The sequence below is a fragment of the Rhinopithecus roxellana genome, chromosome 5, assembly GCF_007565055.1.
Source record: "Rhinopithecus roxellana isolate Shanxi Qingling chromosome 5, ASM756505v1, whole genome shotgun sequence".
NCBI lineage: Eukaryota > Metazoa > Chordata > Mammalia > Primates > Cercopithecidae > Rhinopithecus > Rhinopithecus roxellana.
Window position 1 is genome coordinate 74,427,423 of NC_044553.1, and position 19,575 is coordinate 74,446,997.

The window sequence follows — 19,575 nt, forward strand, 5'->3', positions numbered from 1 at the left end:
AATGGCTGCAAATGTAGCCCCTTTACATACAACAGAGGAACTGCCCAAATGTGCCAGTCATCTCGCAGAATCAGAGAGAGAAATAGTTGTCATTTTAGACCGCTAAGTTTTAGAGTGGTTTGTTATACAGGAACAGATAACTGAAAACCAACGTATCAGTAAGCTTTCTTCTGAGATCTTGGTTACCGCCTAATGAAAAGGTGTTTTTATAAAAATTTCGACATCAATTCAAAGATCAGAAGACTCTCATAACTAGCTCTCATGTGACTTAGCCTGATGACTCTAGTTCCATGAAATTCAACAAGAGGTACCTGAAATGGGACTCCTAGCGCAAGGCTTCTTGAACTTGAAAGTGCGTACAAATTGCCCAGTGATCATGCTAAGTGGTAGATTCTGAGTTAAAAGACTTGGGGGCTGAGCGCAGTGGCTATAATCCTATATCCTAGAATTATATTATAATCCTAGCACTTTGGGAGGCCGAGGCAGGTGGATTACCTGAGGTCAGGAGTTCAGGACCATCCTGGCCAACATGGTGAAACCCTGTCTCTACTAAAAAATACAAAAATTAGCTGGGTGTGGTGGCAGGCACCTGTAATCCCAGCTACTTGGGAGGCTGAGACAGGAGAATTGCTTGAACCCGGGAGGCGGAGGTTGCAGTGAGCCGAGATTGTGTCACTGCACTCCAGCCTGGGAGACAAGAGCGAAACTCCATCTCAAAAAAAAAAAAAAAAAAAAAACCTGGGATGAGGCCTGAGACTCTGCAGGTCTAGGCAGCTCCCAGGTGATGTGCTGCTGCTGCTCCAGGGAACTTACAAAGATCTTTACAAATAGCAAAGTCTTAGAGCAAAGGGCTGGCTGGGCTCAAAACGGACACTTCTTCCTCAAGGAGTCAGATTAGATCCAGAGTGGCCAACAGCTCACCTTCAGGCAGTAGTAGCCCACCACACAGACTAGAGAGATGATGGTGTGGATGACGGCCAGGGCCCGCAGCGTTGGTGCCATATACCCAGTGCTCTCCTGAAGGACAAAGAACACCATCGCTTCTTCCTCTTCCTCGTCATTAAATGAATTCCATAGGTTTGCAACATCCTCTGTCTCTTCTTCTAAAGGTTCTTCAGTGACCTGGCCCAAAACACACACTTATTAATCATCAAAAGAACCTCAGCCATTGGGCGCTCCTCAAATATTTTATATTGTTAGCATATGCTGTACAAATAGTAGTGACTCAACATTACTTGCTGAATGAATGAGGTTTTTAGGTAACTTATGACTAGGAATCACCCAGTATTTCTAACAATTGCAAACAAACTTTTAAAAAGGAGGCAAAAACCTATCTCTTGAAAAGAAAGCAAAAAAATTAAAATTAGGAAACTTTTACTACATATGCTTATAATCCTTATGCCACAGAAGGAAATACTCTGATCATGCTGTGGCCTGAGAGGAGGCTGAGACACACGCACACAAGCATGACGCATGTGTGTGCCCGCTCCCCCACCCACCACTGCCACCCAGCCAGAGACTCAGTATTTTCCATTCTTTCTGAGATGCCATTTACATTCATGGCTTCAGCTGCTATTCTTACACATATGACTCTCAAATCTACATCTTTGAGGCTTTGTCCTGTAGCTCCAACTGTTTGCTGGCTTTCACTCCTTGGCTGTCTGTCTGAAGTCACCTCAACCTCAACGTGTTGAAAACCAAGCTTTGCCTCTCTTGGCTACAGACTTCCATTTTTCTTTTATGGGCAACAGAAGGTCATTAGTTTGAGGAGTGGAAAGTTGAGGTGGATAAAACAATGTTTCATACAAATTAGATTGGTGGTTTTAAGTAGAAAGGGAGATAGGCAAGAGATAGAAAAGCCAGTTAAAGACTATGTTGAGAATTCAGGACGCTTCATTAATTCATTGCACTAACAATTATTACATGCCTACAGCATGCGAGACCCACTTGCCAATGTTCAAAACCTTCATTTAACTTGAGCAGTCCCCTCTCTTTCTAAATCCTGTGAATTTTTCCTTGATAATGCTTCTAACAAATAGGCTAGCTATAATGCCTCTTGGTTACCTTATTCCTTGAAGAAAGAATGAATTGTGTTTATTATTCATTTTGAAATACCTTGTGGTTCCTAATACCGGGTCTAGCTCATGGTAGATGCTCAGCAAGTATTTGAAGACTAAATTTAAGTAACAACTAAAATAAGCAGGAACCATTGAAATAGCCCCCTAACTGGCTCCCTTGTCAGTAGTCTCTCCACTGCTAGAAACTGTATTCCTTTTAGAAGCCAATGTCTTAGAAATTTGCTACCTATTAGAATGTTTGCTACAATTAAGAACACAAGTTCTGTCATGATTCTTTTTCTACACATAGTATACTTAGTATGCAGCATATTTAGCAAATAACCCCTGAATGAAGTATCACCTTATAAAAAAGCAGGATGAAGTTGATAGCGAAGGCTACAAACAGAGCGAGGAACCTCAGGTTGTAGAAATTCCTGGCCAGGTAATGCTGCAAAGAAAAGGACAGGCAGAAGTAGAAGAGCTTTGGAAGGAAAAGAGAACTTCCTACTTTTACACAGAAGGTCAATTCTGGTTAGAAGTTCACACATGACTCGTCCTTCTCTTGGATGACCACTCTTCTAGGGCAACCCTGGCATTCTTTTTTTTTTTTTTTTGAGATGGAGTCTCCCTCTGTCCCCCAGGCTGGAGTGCAATGGTGCAATCTCGGCTCACTGCAAGCTCTGCCTCCTGGGTTCACGCCATTCTCCCACCTCAGCCTCCCGAGTAGCTGGGACTACAGGCGCCCACCAACACACTTGACTAATTTTTTTTATTTTTACTAGAGACGGGATTTCACCGTGTTAGCCAGGATGGTCTCGATCTCCTGACCTCGTGATCCGCCATCTTGGCCTCTCAAAGTGCTGGGATTACAAGCATGAGCCACCGCACCCGGCCAACCTTGGCATTCTTAACACAGCCATGGCATGACTGTGTCATGTCATGAACATGGAACCAAAATGTTGATTTAAAAAAAAGTTGCTTAGAATTGCTATAAGGAATCCTGCTGTGGCTTATTGCTCAGGGAGCCAAAGGCCTAAACACGCCACCAGCAGAGGACTCAAGCCTTGCCTTGTAGTGCTGTGTGTATGCGTATTCGCAGCAAGCAGTCTGTTAGGAAATTATAAGTAATCTAGGCTCGCAGAAGACCCTGGCAACTCCCAACCTGGATGTAGCCATTCTGTGGCCTCAGGCAGCAATGTGTCCTCATTCCTTTCCGAGTTACAGTTCCAGGAGCCTCGTCTTCTCCCTTATTGGAAGCCACATTCCCATTCTCGCTGCCATCTTCCCCAGAAAAATCGGCATCCACAGACTGGAGTGGAAGCTGCCTGGGTAAAGTTCCCAATCTCTCTGGGGGGAGCCCTCACCAATGGTGCTAGGGAAGGTGTGGTCCTGGCCTTCAGCCACTGTACCTCAGAGGACAGTGTATCAGAGAAAGAATATTACAAGCTGATCTAAGGTTTGATTGCCCATAGAACAGTCAAGGTTTGGAGGACTAGTGTGGGAAGCTAACGTAACAGGAACATTCCTTCTGATTCCCACATGATCAAACCACTTCTGAACTTTTGGACCAGGATCAGCTAAGTCCCCACATAATAGACATAAAGGACTAGGGAGAAAGAGGTGAGACTTTCTAAGGACTGGTAAGAAAACAGGTGAGAGAGGACACCCTGCTGATAGCAGAGCTGTTGGAGGACTGTGTTTCTTTCCAGGCTCTCCCTCGTTTCTTTTCCTCCAACAGAAAAGGAACAGGTAGAGACATGGGAAGAAGAAAGTGTAGGAATGAGAAAGGGAAGGAAGCGTCACTGACCAAACAGTGAAACAAATCAGGGGCACCTCTCTGCCATCTGCCTGGGCCAGTGCCTGTACCGTGGACGGGGCCAAGGCTGGAACACTTACCAGTAACTTGGTCTGATAGATGTCCAGCCCTTTAAAGAAATTGGCTGTGAAAGCTTCCGGCTTCTCAACCTTCTGACCACACCGCCGCTTCTTCTTTTTTGTTACTTCTGTCCACAGGTACTCGGCTTGCTCCTCTTCTTTGTCTTTGTCTTCCTTCTCTCCATCTTCCATGCTGCAGAAACGGGAAACCCACTCAGCAGGGCAGAAGGGAGGGCGGTCTGGCCCAAAACGGGAGACGAGATTAAAGAGAAATCTGGGTTGAGAGGGGCAGGAGGTAGAATCATTCCCTGAGGGTGGAAACTTCAGGTCTTTATCAACCCACAGTGGCTGGACATTAAATTTATATTTAATGAGTAGCGACCACTTGGATGAACCATGATCTTGGTGTACATCAGCTATATACAAGTTTGTACTCTTCTTCTGAAATTAGACTTAACAATTTTTTTTCCCCTTCTGAAGTTACCCTTTATTTTCTAAGCAATAGTACCTACTCTTCTAAGCTTCTGGCAAGATTTAATAAGATATTGTATAAAAGACCTGAGCACAGGCCTGACAAATAATAGGTATTTAATAAATATTAGATATCATTGTCGTCAATATATGAAGTTGTAAAGTCATCTGGCCAGAGAGTGAAACTCTGATCTGCTAGTGGGATTATAAACTTAGCAAGATGAATATAATGTATTTATTATATAGCTAGGGTAAAAGGAAATATACCCAGGGCTTGCAGAATAATTGCTTGCATTGATAGAAGTCAAGTTTTCTATTCACTATAGCAACAGAATATCAGATGCTATCAATAACTATCTTTATTTTCTTTTTTCCTTTTTTTTTTTTTTTTTGGTTTTTGAGACAGGATCTTGCTGTGTTACCCAGCTTGGAGTGCAGTAATGTGATCTTGGTTCACTGCAGCCTCAACCTCTTGGGCTTAAGCAATCCTCCCAGCTCAGCCTCCCAAGTAGCTGTGACTACAGGTGCACACCACCATGCCCAGCAATTTTTGTATTTTTTGTAGAGATGGGGTCTCATTATTATGCCTAAGCTAGTCTCGAAGTCCTGGGTTCAAGTGATCCTCCAGCCTCAACCTCTCAAAGTGCTGGGATTACAGGTGTAAGCCACTCTGCCCGGCCTAAGAACTATCTACCATAGCAGTTAGAGTAGTTGATGCTACCAAGAACTTACTCTGCCTTCTCGGATTCTACTTTTCCTTCTGCTTCATTTGCTGCTTTCATCTCTGCTGCCTAGACAAAAACAACAATCAGTCAAGCTTTCCTCTAAGAAGCGAGGTCATGATGATGAGACATTTTCTTGGCCATTTACTTCTTGGTCACAAATTTCAACGGCTTTTCATTTTTCTGCTTCTCTCAGGATCACCGAACATAAGTGTCCTGCTATATATATCAAGTGACTCTGAAGAGATGCCAAGACAAAGATTTGAAACTTGAAAACTCAACCTCCCTTCTCTTACTTACTCAATTCAAAGAGGAAACTTGTGTTAGGACATTGTGAGAGCCTCATGACAGTGGTTCTACTGATCCAGGGGTCAGAGAGATGGGACACAGATCAAACCAAGTTTGATCAGCCTGCCTCCATCTGACAGGCTTCTTCTTGCCTTGTCTTTAATCCTCTTGCCAGTATCCCAATCCCTCTGGCTGAGGACCACTGCAGTTGGAGTAAAATTCAAGCTCCTCAACACAGCCTGTAAGTCTTGCATGATCCTGGTGTTTCTCTTCATCCCCTTCTTGTACCATTTGACTCATGTCCCACACCCAAACACACAGACTTCCTGGAACATTCCTGATCCTTCCAGGCGTACTTCCAGAGGATACTTAACCATATCCTCTGCCTGGAGTATGCCTGCCCCAGCTTTTCATGTGCCTGCTGCCTGTCAGGACTTGACTCAGATGACACCTTTTCCGTCACCTCCTCTACCTGTTTCTGATGGGCCTATATTAGCTGTGTAACTCATTGCATGTTCACGTGTTCTAACACGCAGCACAAATAATAATTATCTTATTTGTTGTCTTCTCCCACTAGAAGTTAAGATTCATGAAAGCAAAATTGTTGTTTCTGCTTTAAACCTATGTATTCTCCTATCCTAGAACACAGGCTGGCACATAGCAGTCCTGGAATGGGACCCTGTTATATATCAAACTGTGTTCTAGGTTTATGGGGCTACATCAGGGAGCAAAACAGAATAATATTGTAGGAATGCTGATTCTGATGTTTTCTTCTCTGAATCTTCAAACCAGCATTCTCTCCTACAGAGAACTATAGTACCTGACATTTCTCCTTCTTAGCATTCTTTATACTTGTCTTGACTTGTCCAATGCCTTTATTCGCCACTAAACTGTAGGGACAGTGTGTTTCTTATTGACCACCATATTCCCAGAGCCTAAAACAGTGACAAATGCACATTAACTTTTCAATAAATAAGAATGGAAAGAATGAGTGAATGAATGTTTTTGGGCTTGGATCTTTTCACACTTTTCTACTCTCTCTGATGCTAGAGTGACACTGAATTGGATACTACAATAGAGGGGAACATCCAGAACCTTCCATGGTCAAGGGGCTCTGAATTCCTGCTATCTTGTTCACTTAATATTGTTGACTGACATGACGTACTAACTGAATAGTGAGTGTATCACAAGGATAAAAATGTCCCAAGCATGATCAAACTCATTGAGAGGCCAAATCATTAGAGATCATTTGACCTTGTATGACACTGAGAAAGCATGGTCTCAAAAGGAAGGTCTTCTTTTATGTTATTCTTCATTTTCTATGCTTTCAGTTCACTGAATGCATCTGCACAGCATGAGAACTAACCTTCTAATAAAAGTCTGAGGCAAAGTGTTACAGGCCATCACGTTTGAATTCTACAATGTAAACTAGAAGACCAACCAATGATTAGACACTGAGATAACCATCTAAGTCTTGATTTCTGCAGACATGTCAGAGGTGGAATTATAAGATCAGCATAATCACACCACAACCACTGTCTAATAGAGTGTTGGCTCCTGGGGAAATGGTGTCAGTACTGATTACCAGATATGGTGACAAGTCTTATGCTGGGGATAAAGGAAGATGAAAGAAACAGATGGCACGTACCTGAGCTTTCCTCTTCTTCTGTACAGTGCTCTCTAACGTAGGGGGTTCATCCTTGCCAATAATTTCAGAGAGGTCACCCAAACCCACTTCAGGCCCATGCTTTAAGCTGCCCTCTTTCTTTGGGTGGAGTCCAAAGAGGTCTGACATGATATCTGTATCTCCCTTCTCCCCCTTTATGAAGTGTACTAGTTCAGTGGTGATACCTGGCTCCATCACCTCTGCCCTCTCAGCCTCCATAGTGTCATCATGGATACCAAATTGGGTTGGGTCAGGCATGTCACCCAGGATCTTGGTCACTCTGATGTTCTTTGCCCCTTCTACCAGGCCCCCTCCAAACACTGTGCTCCAGAGGACCTGAAAGATTCCTCCCAGGATGGTGAAGAGCATCTGGAATAGCCCCAGGAACAGCATCCAGAAAAAGGAGCAGAGCACCTTCACCAGCTCCTTCGCAGTCATCTTTTTCACGTTCCTGTACTGCTTCCTGAGGTTCTTCAGGGTTGCTCTCTTCAGAAAGTCGGCAACATTCCTCTTCACAGAGGCACAGGCCATTGCAAATGCAGAGGCCGGCTCGAAAGACCCGTCTTCCTCCTCTTCACCCGCAATTTCTAACACGTAAGAAGAATCTTCATCTTCTTCCTCCTCTTCTGGCCTGTCTGCTGAATCGGATTCAGAGATCTGAGATGCTAACTGCATTTCAAAGATGGTGTCCTCACAGAAGTTCACAAACAGCTCCATCTTTTCCTGCTCCCCACCTTCGTTGACAACATCAAAAATGAACTGTCGCTTAGATTCCTTCACCTGGGGCTTCTCCCACTGAGTGCGACTGGACTCACTGATTTCAAAATAAACACGCTCAATTTTCTTGGCCCCACCCATGATCTCGATGCGTCCTAGGTAGGGTTCGAAGTAATTTAGCACACTTTCTGCTGGGCCCAACAGACACTTCAGGCGGGAATCGTTTGGCATGTGTTCAGAAAGATTTGTCAATAACACAGCCACATTAAACCCTATGTCCTTGGCCGGCTCATGGAACCGGTCTACAAAATCAATGTAATTAAACATGTCATTCTCATCAGCGTCTGCACACGAAAGGAGAAAGTCAATCTCTGACTGCGTGTACTGTTTTTGCCCTTCCATGGCCTTCTGGAATTCTCTTTTGGAGATAATTCCTTTACCATCTGGGTCGTATTCTTTGAAGGTGTCTGAGCTGGTTAAGTCTTTAAGTTTCAAGAACATGTCAAAGAATTTCAAGATCATTTCTACATTGGTAGATGATTCTACCAGTGTGTCAACCATCTGCTTGCCAATGGTGCCATTTACCACATTCCCTGTGAGGCAGGTTCAAAAAGACATACAAATATATAAATAAACCCAAGCCATCATGTAAATTGTCAGGTAGCTAGTTTTAGAAGACTTTTGTGCCAAATTAGTCAGCTCTTCTCTGACCGTGATGATGTAGGAGGGAGCAGCAAGCCATAAAGACTACACCACTAGGAGCCAAGGGGGAAAGAGACAAAGGGAAGAAGGAGGTGGCCACACCACTGCCTTTAACATGGCTTGGGGCCTGGGAAGTGGTTTCATTATCAGATTATCGGGGACACATAGGGATACATGGTGTCCCTCTGATCCCCTTAGACCTAGGAGGGTGCCCAACTAGATGGCTGGCATACACACTGGCAGCCAGATGTGTTGAAAAGCAATGGGGAGAGGGAGAGGATAGGGAAGAGCAAAGCTTGGAGTTTTCCCCAGTTCATTCTGGCTTTCCTACTGATAGAAAATCAATTGATTTCAGGCTTCGTCCATCAGGCCAGGTGCCCCTCATTTTATTTTTTGTTTCTGAAAATTTGGCTTTCTGACCAATGTCATATGGCATCAGTGACCTGCCAGAAGGATAATCTGCAGGATCAGTAAGGTTAGTGCTCAGACCAATTACAGTTGTGTGAAGGCCTAGTTATACCAAACAGCCCAACCTTCCAGGAGGGACAGAAGCATCACCACCATGTCCTGAAGGAGATCCAAGAGTTCCTTCAGCAGCTCGATCTGACTGGAATCCTAGAACAGAAACAGGAGATACCCCTGAGCTATCTGATCCCTCGATAAAGTACAGGGCAGTGAGCAAGAAGAGCCTGCTCTGGAAAGGTTAGGTGCAGGCTGCATCAGTGTCAGGAAAAAGCTTCCTTCTCATTCTCAATGAGGATGCCTTATCGTCCACTGTTTGCAGCACCGGGAGACTCACTGTAGCAGGACTCATCCAACAAAGCTCCTTTACGTTTTTCCTTTTATTAGTACAGTGTGGCAGATATACCAAGTGTTGTCCAAAACAACTGAACAACCCAATGCACCAAAGAGCCTTCAGGTATCTCTGGTAGCTTATGCTGTCATTTTCTACACTGGAGAACTACCAGTGAGCTTTATGGGAACACTGGACATCTGGCAAAGGTGTCAAGGTTATAATCACCAAGTGGGTTCTCCTTTCTTTCCGGATTAATTTAGAGTCTCCTAATTCTAGGTGGTGGTGATCTGGGTGCCACTTGTCCCTTTAATGGAATAAAATGGAGGCTATTCCTCTGGATGGTTTTGATACTAGTCTGTTTGGTTTTAATTTCAGCAATGCAGGAAGAGCATTACTAAGCTAACTCCATACTTTTATACCCTACGTCACAGTAGAAAACAATTCTTGGAAGATCTGAGGTGGGCAATCTGGAGATTCAATTAAAAATGTATTCTGAGTCACATACCTTTTACAGACCCCCACTCAAAAAACAACAACAACAACAACAACAACAAAAAAAAAAACAAACAAAAACAAAAAGAAAGAAAAAGAAAAGAAAAAAGGAAAAAAAAAAAACCCAAAAACCAAACACCCAACCATAACTCTTTGCCTAGCCCTTCAACTTTCAAAGGAATCTTCATCACCTATGGTGTGTACCACAGCTATGTACAAAATATCACAGAAGTGTAGGATATCAGAGCTGGGAAGAAACCTCAGAGATCACTTATTCTAACTTTGAATATTTTAGAGATGATGAAACCAAAACCAGAAAGGGAAAGTGGCTTTCCAAAAGTCACTGGTGAGGAGGTGGCAGGGCCAGGGCTCTCGTCTCGAGACTCTGCACCACACTGCCCAGCTGACGTAGGAATGGACAGCTTACTGTCAAACTGGCAGCCCTCCCAGGAACTCTCTCCTCCCATAAGGCCAGAGTCAAAAGGGGAAAAATGAAAGGTTAAATCGCACATTCCAGAAGAGAGGAGGCAGATGTGACAGCCTTGAAAATTTCAGATACACATGATTTAAGTTAAAGCTGCAAATGTTACTCTAATCGGCCTCAAATACCTCCTGAAGGCCTCCCTCAGGTGTTGCCATGGAGAGAGGCAATAAACTGCTACATATGCTACATTTATTTGTTCATAATAAATGCTCTGAGCGGTTCTGATTCATCTTGCCAGAGAGATGGGGAGTGAGAAGGAGAGGCAGAGACAGGGAGGGAGGGAGGAAGGAAGCAGGGGTGAGAGAGAAGAGGGATGTGGATTACAGAGACATGCAACATGGGACAGATGGACGGATGGGGCTGGTAGGGAGTGTTTATAAGTTGACAAAACAGTGACAAGGAAGCAGAAAGGATTAGCACCATAGAAAGCAAATGTTGAGACAATAATAAAAAGGGTAGGTTGGTGAGACACAAAGAAGGAAGCTGCATTCATGCAAAAGCCTGTCTGGGACCCCCCCCGGAGGCATCCGTTTCTGTCTCCCATTTTGGCCTTCAGTTTAAAAAACTGAGACCTAATATGCATGACTTGTCCAGCCTTTGATCAAGCAGCCACATCACAATGGGAACACCAAGGAGTGAGGACCGACTTAGCATTTCACAACAATGACACATGCAGGGAATGGGCCACAGTACCTGAGACAGTTTCATCTGCATATTAGCAAAGACATGGAGGAAGCCAACCACGGCATCCCACAGCCTGCTGTGAGCCAGGCTCTGCTGATTACCAATGCAAGGGCCCTGTGGAGAAGAGGACATTCTTACGTCACTTCAGCATCACAAGTTGCACCGAAACCTGCCTAGCAAGGGCATCTGATACCTACTCATATGAGCAGACAGACTTTCCAAAAGTCAAGTATTTCACAGCTCGGTATTTTCCCAAGATATTACCTTTTTCTTTTCCTGATTATAGGATACCATATCTAGGAAAAACCACTAGGGATTTCACAGTCCAGCGATTTTCAGAGACTTTCTTTTAGCCTCAGAATGAGTTCTTAAAATGAAAGCTTACACTGGAGAACAATATTTAAAACAGGGAAATGCTGTGGTTGACACAGGGCTGAAGGGCACGCTCCCCACCCTCACCTTGGCCTCAGAGGCCTTTGGAGGAACTCAAGAGTGCTGTGAAGCAGTGTGAAAACCAGGCCCTCATCTGCCTATTGTTTCCAGGCAAAGTTACACATGCTGATAACCACACAGCTATCCAATTAAGTAAAAAAAAAAAAAAAAAAAAAAAAAAAATCTGTCTAATAATCTAAGCATTCAACCACTTCTAGGATTTTCTTATTAACCTAAACTTCAGATATAATAGCATCTCTAACAAACTTTTCTGAAAGTCAAATGTAGAGGAATAACTTAGTTTGCATTTTCCATGTTAATAATCTCACTCTGTGTGTGTGTGCGTGTGTGTGTGTATGTGTGTGTGTTTAAGACAGTCTCTCTCTGTCACCCAGGCTGGAGTGCAGTGGCATGATCTCAGCTCACTGCAGCCTCTGCCCACTGGGTTCAAATGATTCTTGTGACTCAGCCTCCCAAGTAGCTGAGATTACAGGCATGTGCCACCATGCCTGGCTGATTGTTTTGTATTTTTAATAGAGACAGGGTTTTGTCATGTTGGTCAGGTTGGTCTCAAACTCCTGGTCTCAAGTGATCCACCTGCCTTAGCCTCCCAAAGTGCTGGGATTACAGGCATGAGCCACAGTGCGTGGTCAATAATCTCACTATTTTTGAAGATCATTATTGAGCCAACATTTCTTATCTTTTCTTTACAGTCTATTTTCTCTACCCTTTAACCAATCTCCGAATTAGTAAGAAAGTTCTAAAAGGAACACATATATTACCCTAATTTCTAGAAACGTCTTGGCAGGATTCCCAAGGTTGAAAAGGTGAGCAGGAGAAATACTGCCTGCATTCCCAAACCACGAGTTTGTTAAAAATCACTGTTTATGTACATTCAGTGTCTGATCCCTAGAAACCTTTAGATTATTTCTGGAACAAAGCTGGTTGCTGAAAGAAACACATTCACCAAAAATGAGCTTCTCCTTTACTTTTGGGTTCGTGCTCCACGGGAACTTCTGAAGATGAGGATGGATTTTGCAGAGATCAAATCAGATGCTTATCAAATATATTCAATGATCTCCTTAGGTACACTGCATTTTGTGAAACTTCAGTAACTTGTTTTTAGGTTTATCTCTTTATGTCCTTATAATGCTTGAGTGACAAGGATACATCTCCCCTCAAAATCCTCCCTTTCAAGTTGACAGTCTTAGTTTTGTGTTTCTTTTAATGAGCAAATATGATCTGATGGTGCCAGCTGGCTCATCACATGGATCTTTATTTGATGATAATTTAATATTTTTCATAGAACAAGTTTTGGCTCAGTCACATCACCAGTAAAAAAAAGAGTCACTGATCTTCGGAGCAAGATGGCCGAATAGGAACAGCTCCAGTCTCCAACTCCCAGCGCGAGCGACACAGAAGACCGGTGATTTCTGCATCTTCAACTGAGGTACTGGGGTCATCTCACTAGGGAGTGCCGGACAATCGGTGCTGGTCAGTTGCTGCAGCCTGACCAGCGAGAGATGAAGCAGGGCGAGGCATCGCCTCACCTGGGAAGCGCAAGGGGGAAGGGTATCCCTTTTCCTAGCCAGGGGAACTGAGACACACAACACCTGGAAAATCGGGTAACTCCCACCCCAATACCGCGCTCTAAGCAAACGGGCACACCAGAAGAATATATCCCTCACCTGGCCGGGAGGGTCCCACGCCCACGGAGCCTCCCTCATTGTTAACACAGCAGTCTGCGGCGATCTAACCGCGAGGCAGCAGCGAGGCTGGGGGAGGGGCGCCCACCATTGCTGAGGCTTAAGTAGTTAAACAAAGCCGCTGGGAAGCTCGAACTGGGTGGAGCTCACAGCAGCTCAAGGAAACCTGCCTGTCTCTATAGACTCCACCTCTGGGGGCAGGGCTCAGGTAAAAAAACAACAGGGGAAGCAACAGAGGCCTGAGCAGACGCGAACGACTCTGTCTGACAGCTTTAAAGAGAGCAGTGGATCTCCCAACACGGAGGTTGAGATCTGAGAACGGACAGACTGCCTGCTCAAGTGGGTCCCTGACCCCTGAGTAGCCTCAGTGGGAGACATCCCCCACTAGGGGCAGTCTGACACCCCACACCTCACAGGGTGGAGTACACCCCTGAGAGGAAGCTTCCAAAGTAAGAATCAGACAGGTACATTCGCTGTTCAGCAATATTCTATCTTCTGCAACCTCTGCTGCTGATACCCAGGCAAACAGGGTCTGGAGTGGATCTCAAGCAATCTCCAACAGACCTATAGCTGAGGGTCCTGACTGTCAGAAGGAAAACTATCAAACAGGAAGGACACCTATACCAAAACCCCATCAGTACGTCACCATCATCAAAGACCAGAGACAGATAAAACCACAAAGATGGGGAAAAAGCAGGGCAGAAAAGCTGGAAATTCAAAAAATAAGAGCGCATCTCCCCCTGCAAAGGAGCGCAGCCCATCGCCAGCAACAGATCGAAGCTGGTCAGAGAATGACTTTGACGAGATGAGAGAAGAAGGCTTCAGTCCATCAAACTTCTCAGAGCTAAAGGAGGAATTACGTACCCAGCGCAAAGAAACTCAAAATCTTGAAAAAAGAGTGGAAGAATTGACAGCTAGACTAATTAATGCAGAGAAGGTCATAAACGAAATGACAGAGGTGAAAACCATGACACGAGAAATACGTGACAAATGCACAAGCTTCAGTAACCGACTCGATCAACTGGAAGAAAGAGTATCAGCGATTGAGGATCAAATGAATGAAATGAAGCGAGAAGAGAAACCAAAAGAAAAAAGAAGAAAAAGAAATGAACAAAGCCTGCAAGAAGTATGGGATTATGTAAAAAGACCAAATCTACGTCTGATTGGGGTGCCTGAAAGTGAGGGGGAGAATGGAACCAAGTTGGAAAACACTCTTCAGGATATCATCCAGGAGAACTTCCCCAACCTAGTAGGGCAGGCCAACATTCAAATTCAGGAAATACAGAGAACACCACAAAGATACTCCTCGAGAAGAGCAACTCCAAGACACATAATTGCCAGATTCACCAAAGTTGAAATGAAGGAAAAAATCTTAAGGGCAGCCAGAGAGAAAGGTCAGGTTACCCACAAAGGGAAGCCCATCAGACTAACAGCAGATCTCTCGGCAGAAACTCTACAAGCCAGAAGAGAGTGGGGGCCAATATTCAACGTTCTTAAAGAAAAGAATTTTCAACCCAGAATTTCATATCTAGCCAAACTAAGTTTCGTAAGTGAAGGAGAAATAAAATCCTTTACAGATAAGCAAATGCTTAGAGATTTTGTCACCACCAGGCCTGCCTTACAAGAGACCCCGAAGGAAGCCCTAAACATGGAAAGGAACAACCGGTACCAGCCATTGCAAAAACATGCCAAAATGTAAAGACCATCGAGGCTAGGAAGAAACTGCATCAACTAACGAGCAAAATAACCAGTTAATATCATAATGGCAGGATCAAGTTCACACATAACAATATTAACCTTAAATGTAAATGGACTAAACGCTCCAATTAAAAGACACAGACTGGCAAACTGGATAAAGAGTCAAGACCCATCAGTCTGCTGTATTCAGGAGACCCATCTCACATGCAGAGACATACATAGGCTCAAAATAAAGGGATGGAGGAAGATCTACCAAGCAAATGGAGAACAAAAAAAAGCAGGGGTTGCAATACTAGTCTCTGATAAAACAGACTTTAAACCATCAAAGATCAAAAGAGACAAAGAAGGCCATTACATAATGGTAAAGGGATCAATTCAACAGGAAGAGCTAACTCTCCTAAATATACATGCACCCAATACAGGAGCACCCAGATTCATAAAGCAAGTCCTTAGAGACTTACAAAGAGACTTAGACTCCCATACAATAATAATGGGAGACTTCAACACTCCACTGTCAACATTAGACAGGTCAACGAGACAGAAAGTTAACAAAGATATCCAGGAATTGAACTCATCTCTGCACCAAGCGGACCTAATAGACATCTATAGAACTCTCCACCCCAAATCAACAGAATATACATTCTTCTCAGCACCACATCACACTTATTCCAAAACTGACCACATAATTGGAAGTAAAGCACTCCTCAGCAAATGTAAAAGAACAGAAATTATAACAAACTGTCTCTCAGACCACAGTGCAAGCAAACTAGAACTCAGGATTAAGAAACTCAATCAAAACTGCTCAACTACATGGAAACTGAACAACCTGCTCCTGAATGACTACTGGGTACATAACGAAATGAAGGCAGAAATAAAGATGTTCTTTGAAACCAATGAGAACAAAGATACAACATACCAGAATCTCTGGGACACATTTAAAGCAGTGTGTAGAGGGAAATTTATAGCACTAAATGCCCACAAGAGAAAGCAGGAAAGATCTAAAATTGACACTCTAACATCACAATTAAAAGAACTAGAGAGGCAAGAGCAAACACATTCAAAAGCTAGCAGAAGGCAAGAAATAACTAAGATCAGAGCAGAACTGAAGGAGACAGAGACACAAAAAACCCTCCAAAAAATCAATGAATCCAGGAGTTGGTTTTTTGAAAAGATCAACAAAATTGACAGACCGCTAGCAAGACTAATAAAGAAGAAAAGATAGAGGAATCAAATAGACACAATAAAAAATGATAAAGGGGATATCACCACCGACCCCACAGAAATACAAACTACCATCAGAGAATACTATAAACACCTCTACGCAAATCAACTAGAAAATCTAGAAGAAATGGATAATTTCCTGGACACTTACACTCTCCCAAGACTAAACCAGGAAGAAGTTGAATCCCTGAATAGACCAATAGCAGGCTCTGAAATTGAGGCAACAATTAATAGCCTACCCACCAAAAAAAGTCCAGGACCAGACGGATTCACAGCTGAATTCTACCAGAGGTACAAGGAGGAGGCTGGTACCATTCCTTCTGAAACTATTCCAATCAACAGAAAAAGAGGGAATCCTCCCTAACTCATTTTATGAGGCCAACATCATCCTGATACCAAAGCCTGGCAGAGACACATCAAAAAAAGAGAATTTTAGACCAATATCCCTGATGAACATCGATGCAAAAATCCTCAATAAAATACTGGCAAACCGGATTCAGCAGCACATCAAAAAGCTTATCCACCATGATCAAGTGGGCTTCATCCCTGGGATGCAAGGCTGGTTCAACATTCGCAAATCAATAAACATAATCCAGCATATAAACAGAACCAAAGTCAAGAACCACATGATTATCTCAATAGATGCAGAAAAGGCTTTTGACAAAATTCAACAGCCCTTCATGCTAAAAACACTCAATAAATTCGGTATTGATGGAACGTACCTCAAAATAATAAGAGCTATTTATGACAAACCCACAGCTAATATCATACTGAATGGGCAAAAACTGGAAAAATTCCCTTTGAAAACTGGTACAAGACAGGGATGCCCTCTCTCACCACTCCTATTCAACATAGTGTTGGAAGTTCTGGCTAGGGCAATCAGGCAAGAGAAAGAAATCAAGGGTATTCAGTTAGGAAAAGAAGAAGTCAAATTGTCCCTGTTTGCAAATGACATGATTGTATATTTAGAAAACCCCATCGTCTCAGCCCAAAATCTCCTTAAGCTGATAAGCAACTTCAGCAAAGTCTCAGGATACAAAATTAATGTGCAAAAATCACAAGCATTCTTATACACCAGTAACAGACAAGCAGAGAGCCAAGTCAGGAATGAACCTCCATTCACAATTGCTTCAAAGAGAATAAAATACCTAGGAATCCAACTTACAAGGGATGTAAAGGACCTCTTCAAGGAGAACTACAAACCACTGCTCAGTGAAATCAAAGAGGACACAAACAAATGGAAGAACATACCATGCTCATGGATAGGAAGAATCAATATCGTGAAAATGGCCATACTGCCCAAGGTTATTTATAGATTCAATGCCATCCCCATCAAGCTACCACAATGAGTTTCTTCGCAGAATTGGAAAAAACTGCTTTAAAGTTCATATGGAACCAAAAAAGAGCCCGCATTGCCAAGACAATCCTAAGTCAAAAGGACAAAGCTGGAGGCATCACGCTACCTGACTTCAAACTATACTACAAGGCTACAGTAACCAAAACAGCATGGTACTGGTAACAAAACAGAGCTATAGACCAATGGAACAGAACAGAGTCCTCAGAAATAATACCACACATCTACAGCCATCTGATCTTTGACAAACCTGAGAGAAACAAGAAATGGGGAAAGGATTCCCTATTTAATAAATGGTGCTGGGAAAATTGGCTAGCCATAAGTAGAAAGCTGAAACTGGATCCTTTCCTTACTCCTTATACAAAGATTAATTCAAGATGGATTAGAGACTTAAATGTTAGACCTAATACCATAAAAACCCTAGAAGAAAATCTAGGTAGTACCATTCAGGACATAGGCATGGGCAAGGACTTCATGTCTAAAACACCAAAAGCAACAGCAGCAAAAGCCAAAATTGACAAATGGGATCTAATTAAACTAAAGAGCTTCTGCACAGCAAAAGAAACTACCATCAGAGTGAACAGGCAGCCTACAGAATGGGAGAAAATTTTTGCAATCTACTCATCTGACAAAGGGCTAATATCCAGAATCTACAAAGAACTCAAACAAATATACAAGAAAAAAACAAACAACCCCATCAAAAAGTGGGGAAAGGATACGAACAGAGATTTCTCAAAAAAAGACATTCATACAGCCAACAGACACATGAAAAAATGCTCATCATCACTCGCCATCAGAGAAATGCAAATCAAAACCACAATGAGATACCATCTCACACCAGCTAGAATGGCAATCATTAAAAGATCAGGAAACAACAGGTGTTGGAGAGGATGTGGAGAAATAGGAACACTTTTACACTGTTGGTGGGATTGTAAACTAGTTCAACCATTATGGAAAACAGTATGGCAATTCCTCAAGGATCTAGAACTAGATGTACCATATGACCCAGCCATCCCACTACTGGGTATATACCCAAAGGATTATAAATTATTCTACTACAAAGACACATGCACACGTATGTTTATTGCGGCACTATTCACAATAGCAAAGACTTGGAATCAACCCAAATGTCCATCTGTGACAGACTGGATTAAGAAAATGTGGCACATATACACCATGGAATACTATGCGGCCATAAAAAAGGATGAGTTTGCATCCTTTGTAGGGACATGGATGCAGCTGGAAACCATCATTCTTAGCAAACTATCACAAGAAGAGAAAACCAAACACCGCATGTTCTCACTCATAGGTGGGAACTGAACAATGAGATCACTTGGACTCGGGAAGGGGAACATCACACACTGGGGCCTATCATGGGCAGGGGGGAGGGGGGAGGGATTGCATTGGGGAGTTATACATGATATAAATGATGAATTGATGGGTGCTGACGAGTTGATGGGTGCAGCACACCAACATGGCACAAATATACATATGTAATAAACCTGCACATTATGCACATGTACCCTAGAACTTAAAGTATAAAAAAAAAAAAAAAGAGTCACTGAAAACTCTTGGACTCTTGGAATAAAAATGTTCTTTGGGAAAGAAATGAAGGTGTATGGGAAAAGGTAAAAAACATTCTCCATGTCTTTCCTTACCTATGTCTTCTGTTTCAGCAAGATGGATATAATTGCTGACATTATTTCTTATAAAACCATGCACAATCCTATCTCTAACTTTTCCAAATCACTGACACAGAATGTACTTCCTTCTCTCCATCCATCCATAGCCTACGTGGTACTCTGGAGACTTGGAGCCCTTCGGCTTTTTTTTTTGAGACAGAGTTTCACTCTTGTGGTCCAGGCTGGAGTGCAACAGCACCATCTCAGCTCACTGCAACCTCTGCCTCCTGGGTTCAAGTGATTGTCCTGCCTTAGCCTCTTGAGCAGCTGGGATTATAGGCACCCGCCACCATGCCCAGCTAATTTGTATTTTTAGTAGAGATGGGGTTTCACCATGTTGGCCAGGCTGGTCTCGAACTCCTGACCTCAGGTGATCCACCCACCTTGACCTCCCAAAGTGCTGGGATTACAGGCCCCAGTGAGCCACCACACCTGGGCCCCTAGGCTCTTAAGGGGCTTGCTTTCCTCTGAACTCATACATACGTGGGGTTTTTTTTTTTTTTTGACGGAGTCTTGCTCTGTCACCCA

General features: G+C 43.2%; 1 protein-coding gene across 2 annotated transcripts in view; it reads right to left on the reverse strand.

Moving 5' to 3' along the window:
* RYR3 (ryanodine receptor 3) overlaps positions 1-19,575 on the reverse strand; it is a 407,410-nt gene that overhangs the window by 20,686 nt on the left and 367,149 nt on the right. For both annotated transcript variants that reach the window (XM_030930996.1, XM_030930995.1), the window contains 7 exons: positions 10,964-11,068; positions 9,032-9,113; positions 7,062-8,389; positions 5,136-5,194; positions 3,954-4,125; positions 2,419-2,505; positions 922-1,122 (listed from right to left, as the gene is read on the reverse strand). In XM_030930996.1, the coding sequence (XP_030786856.1) occupies positions 922-1,122; positions 2,419-2,505; positions 3,954-4,125; positions 5,136-5,194; positions 7,062-8,389; positions 9,032-9,113; positions 10,964-11,068 (2,034 nt within the window). The remainder of the gene's footprint in view (positions 1-921; positions 1,123-2,418; positions 2,506-3,953; positions 4,126-5,135; positions 5,195-7,061; positions 8,390-9,031; positions 9,114-10,963; positions 11,069-19,575) is intronic.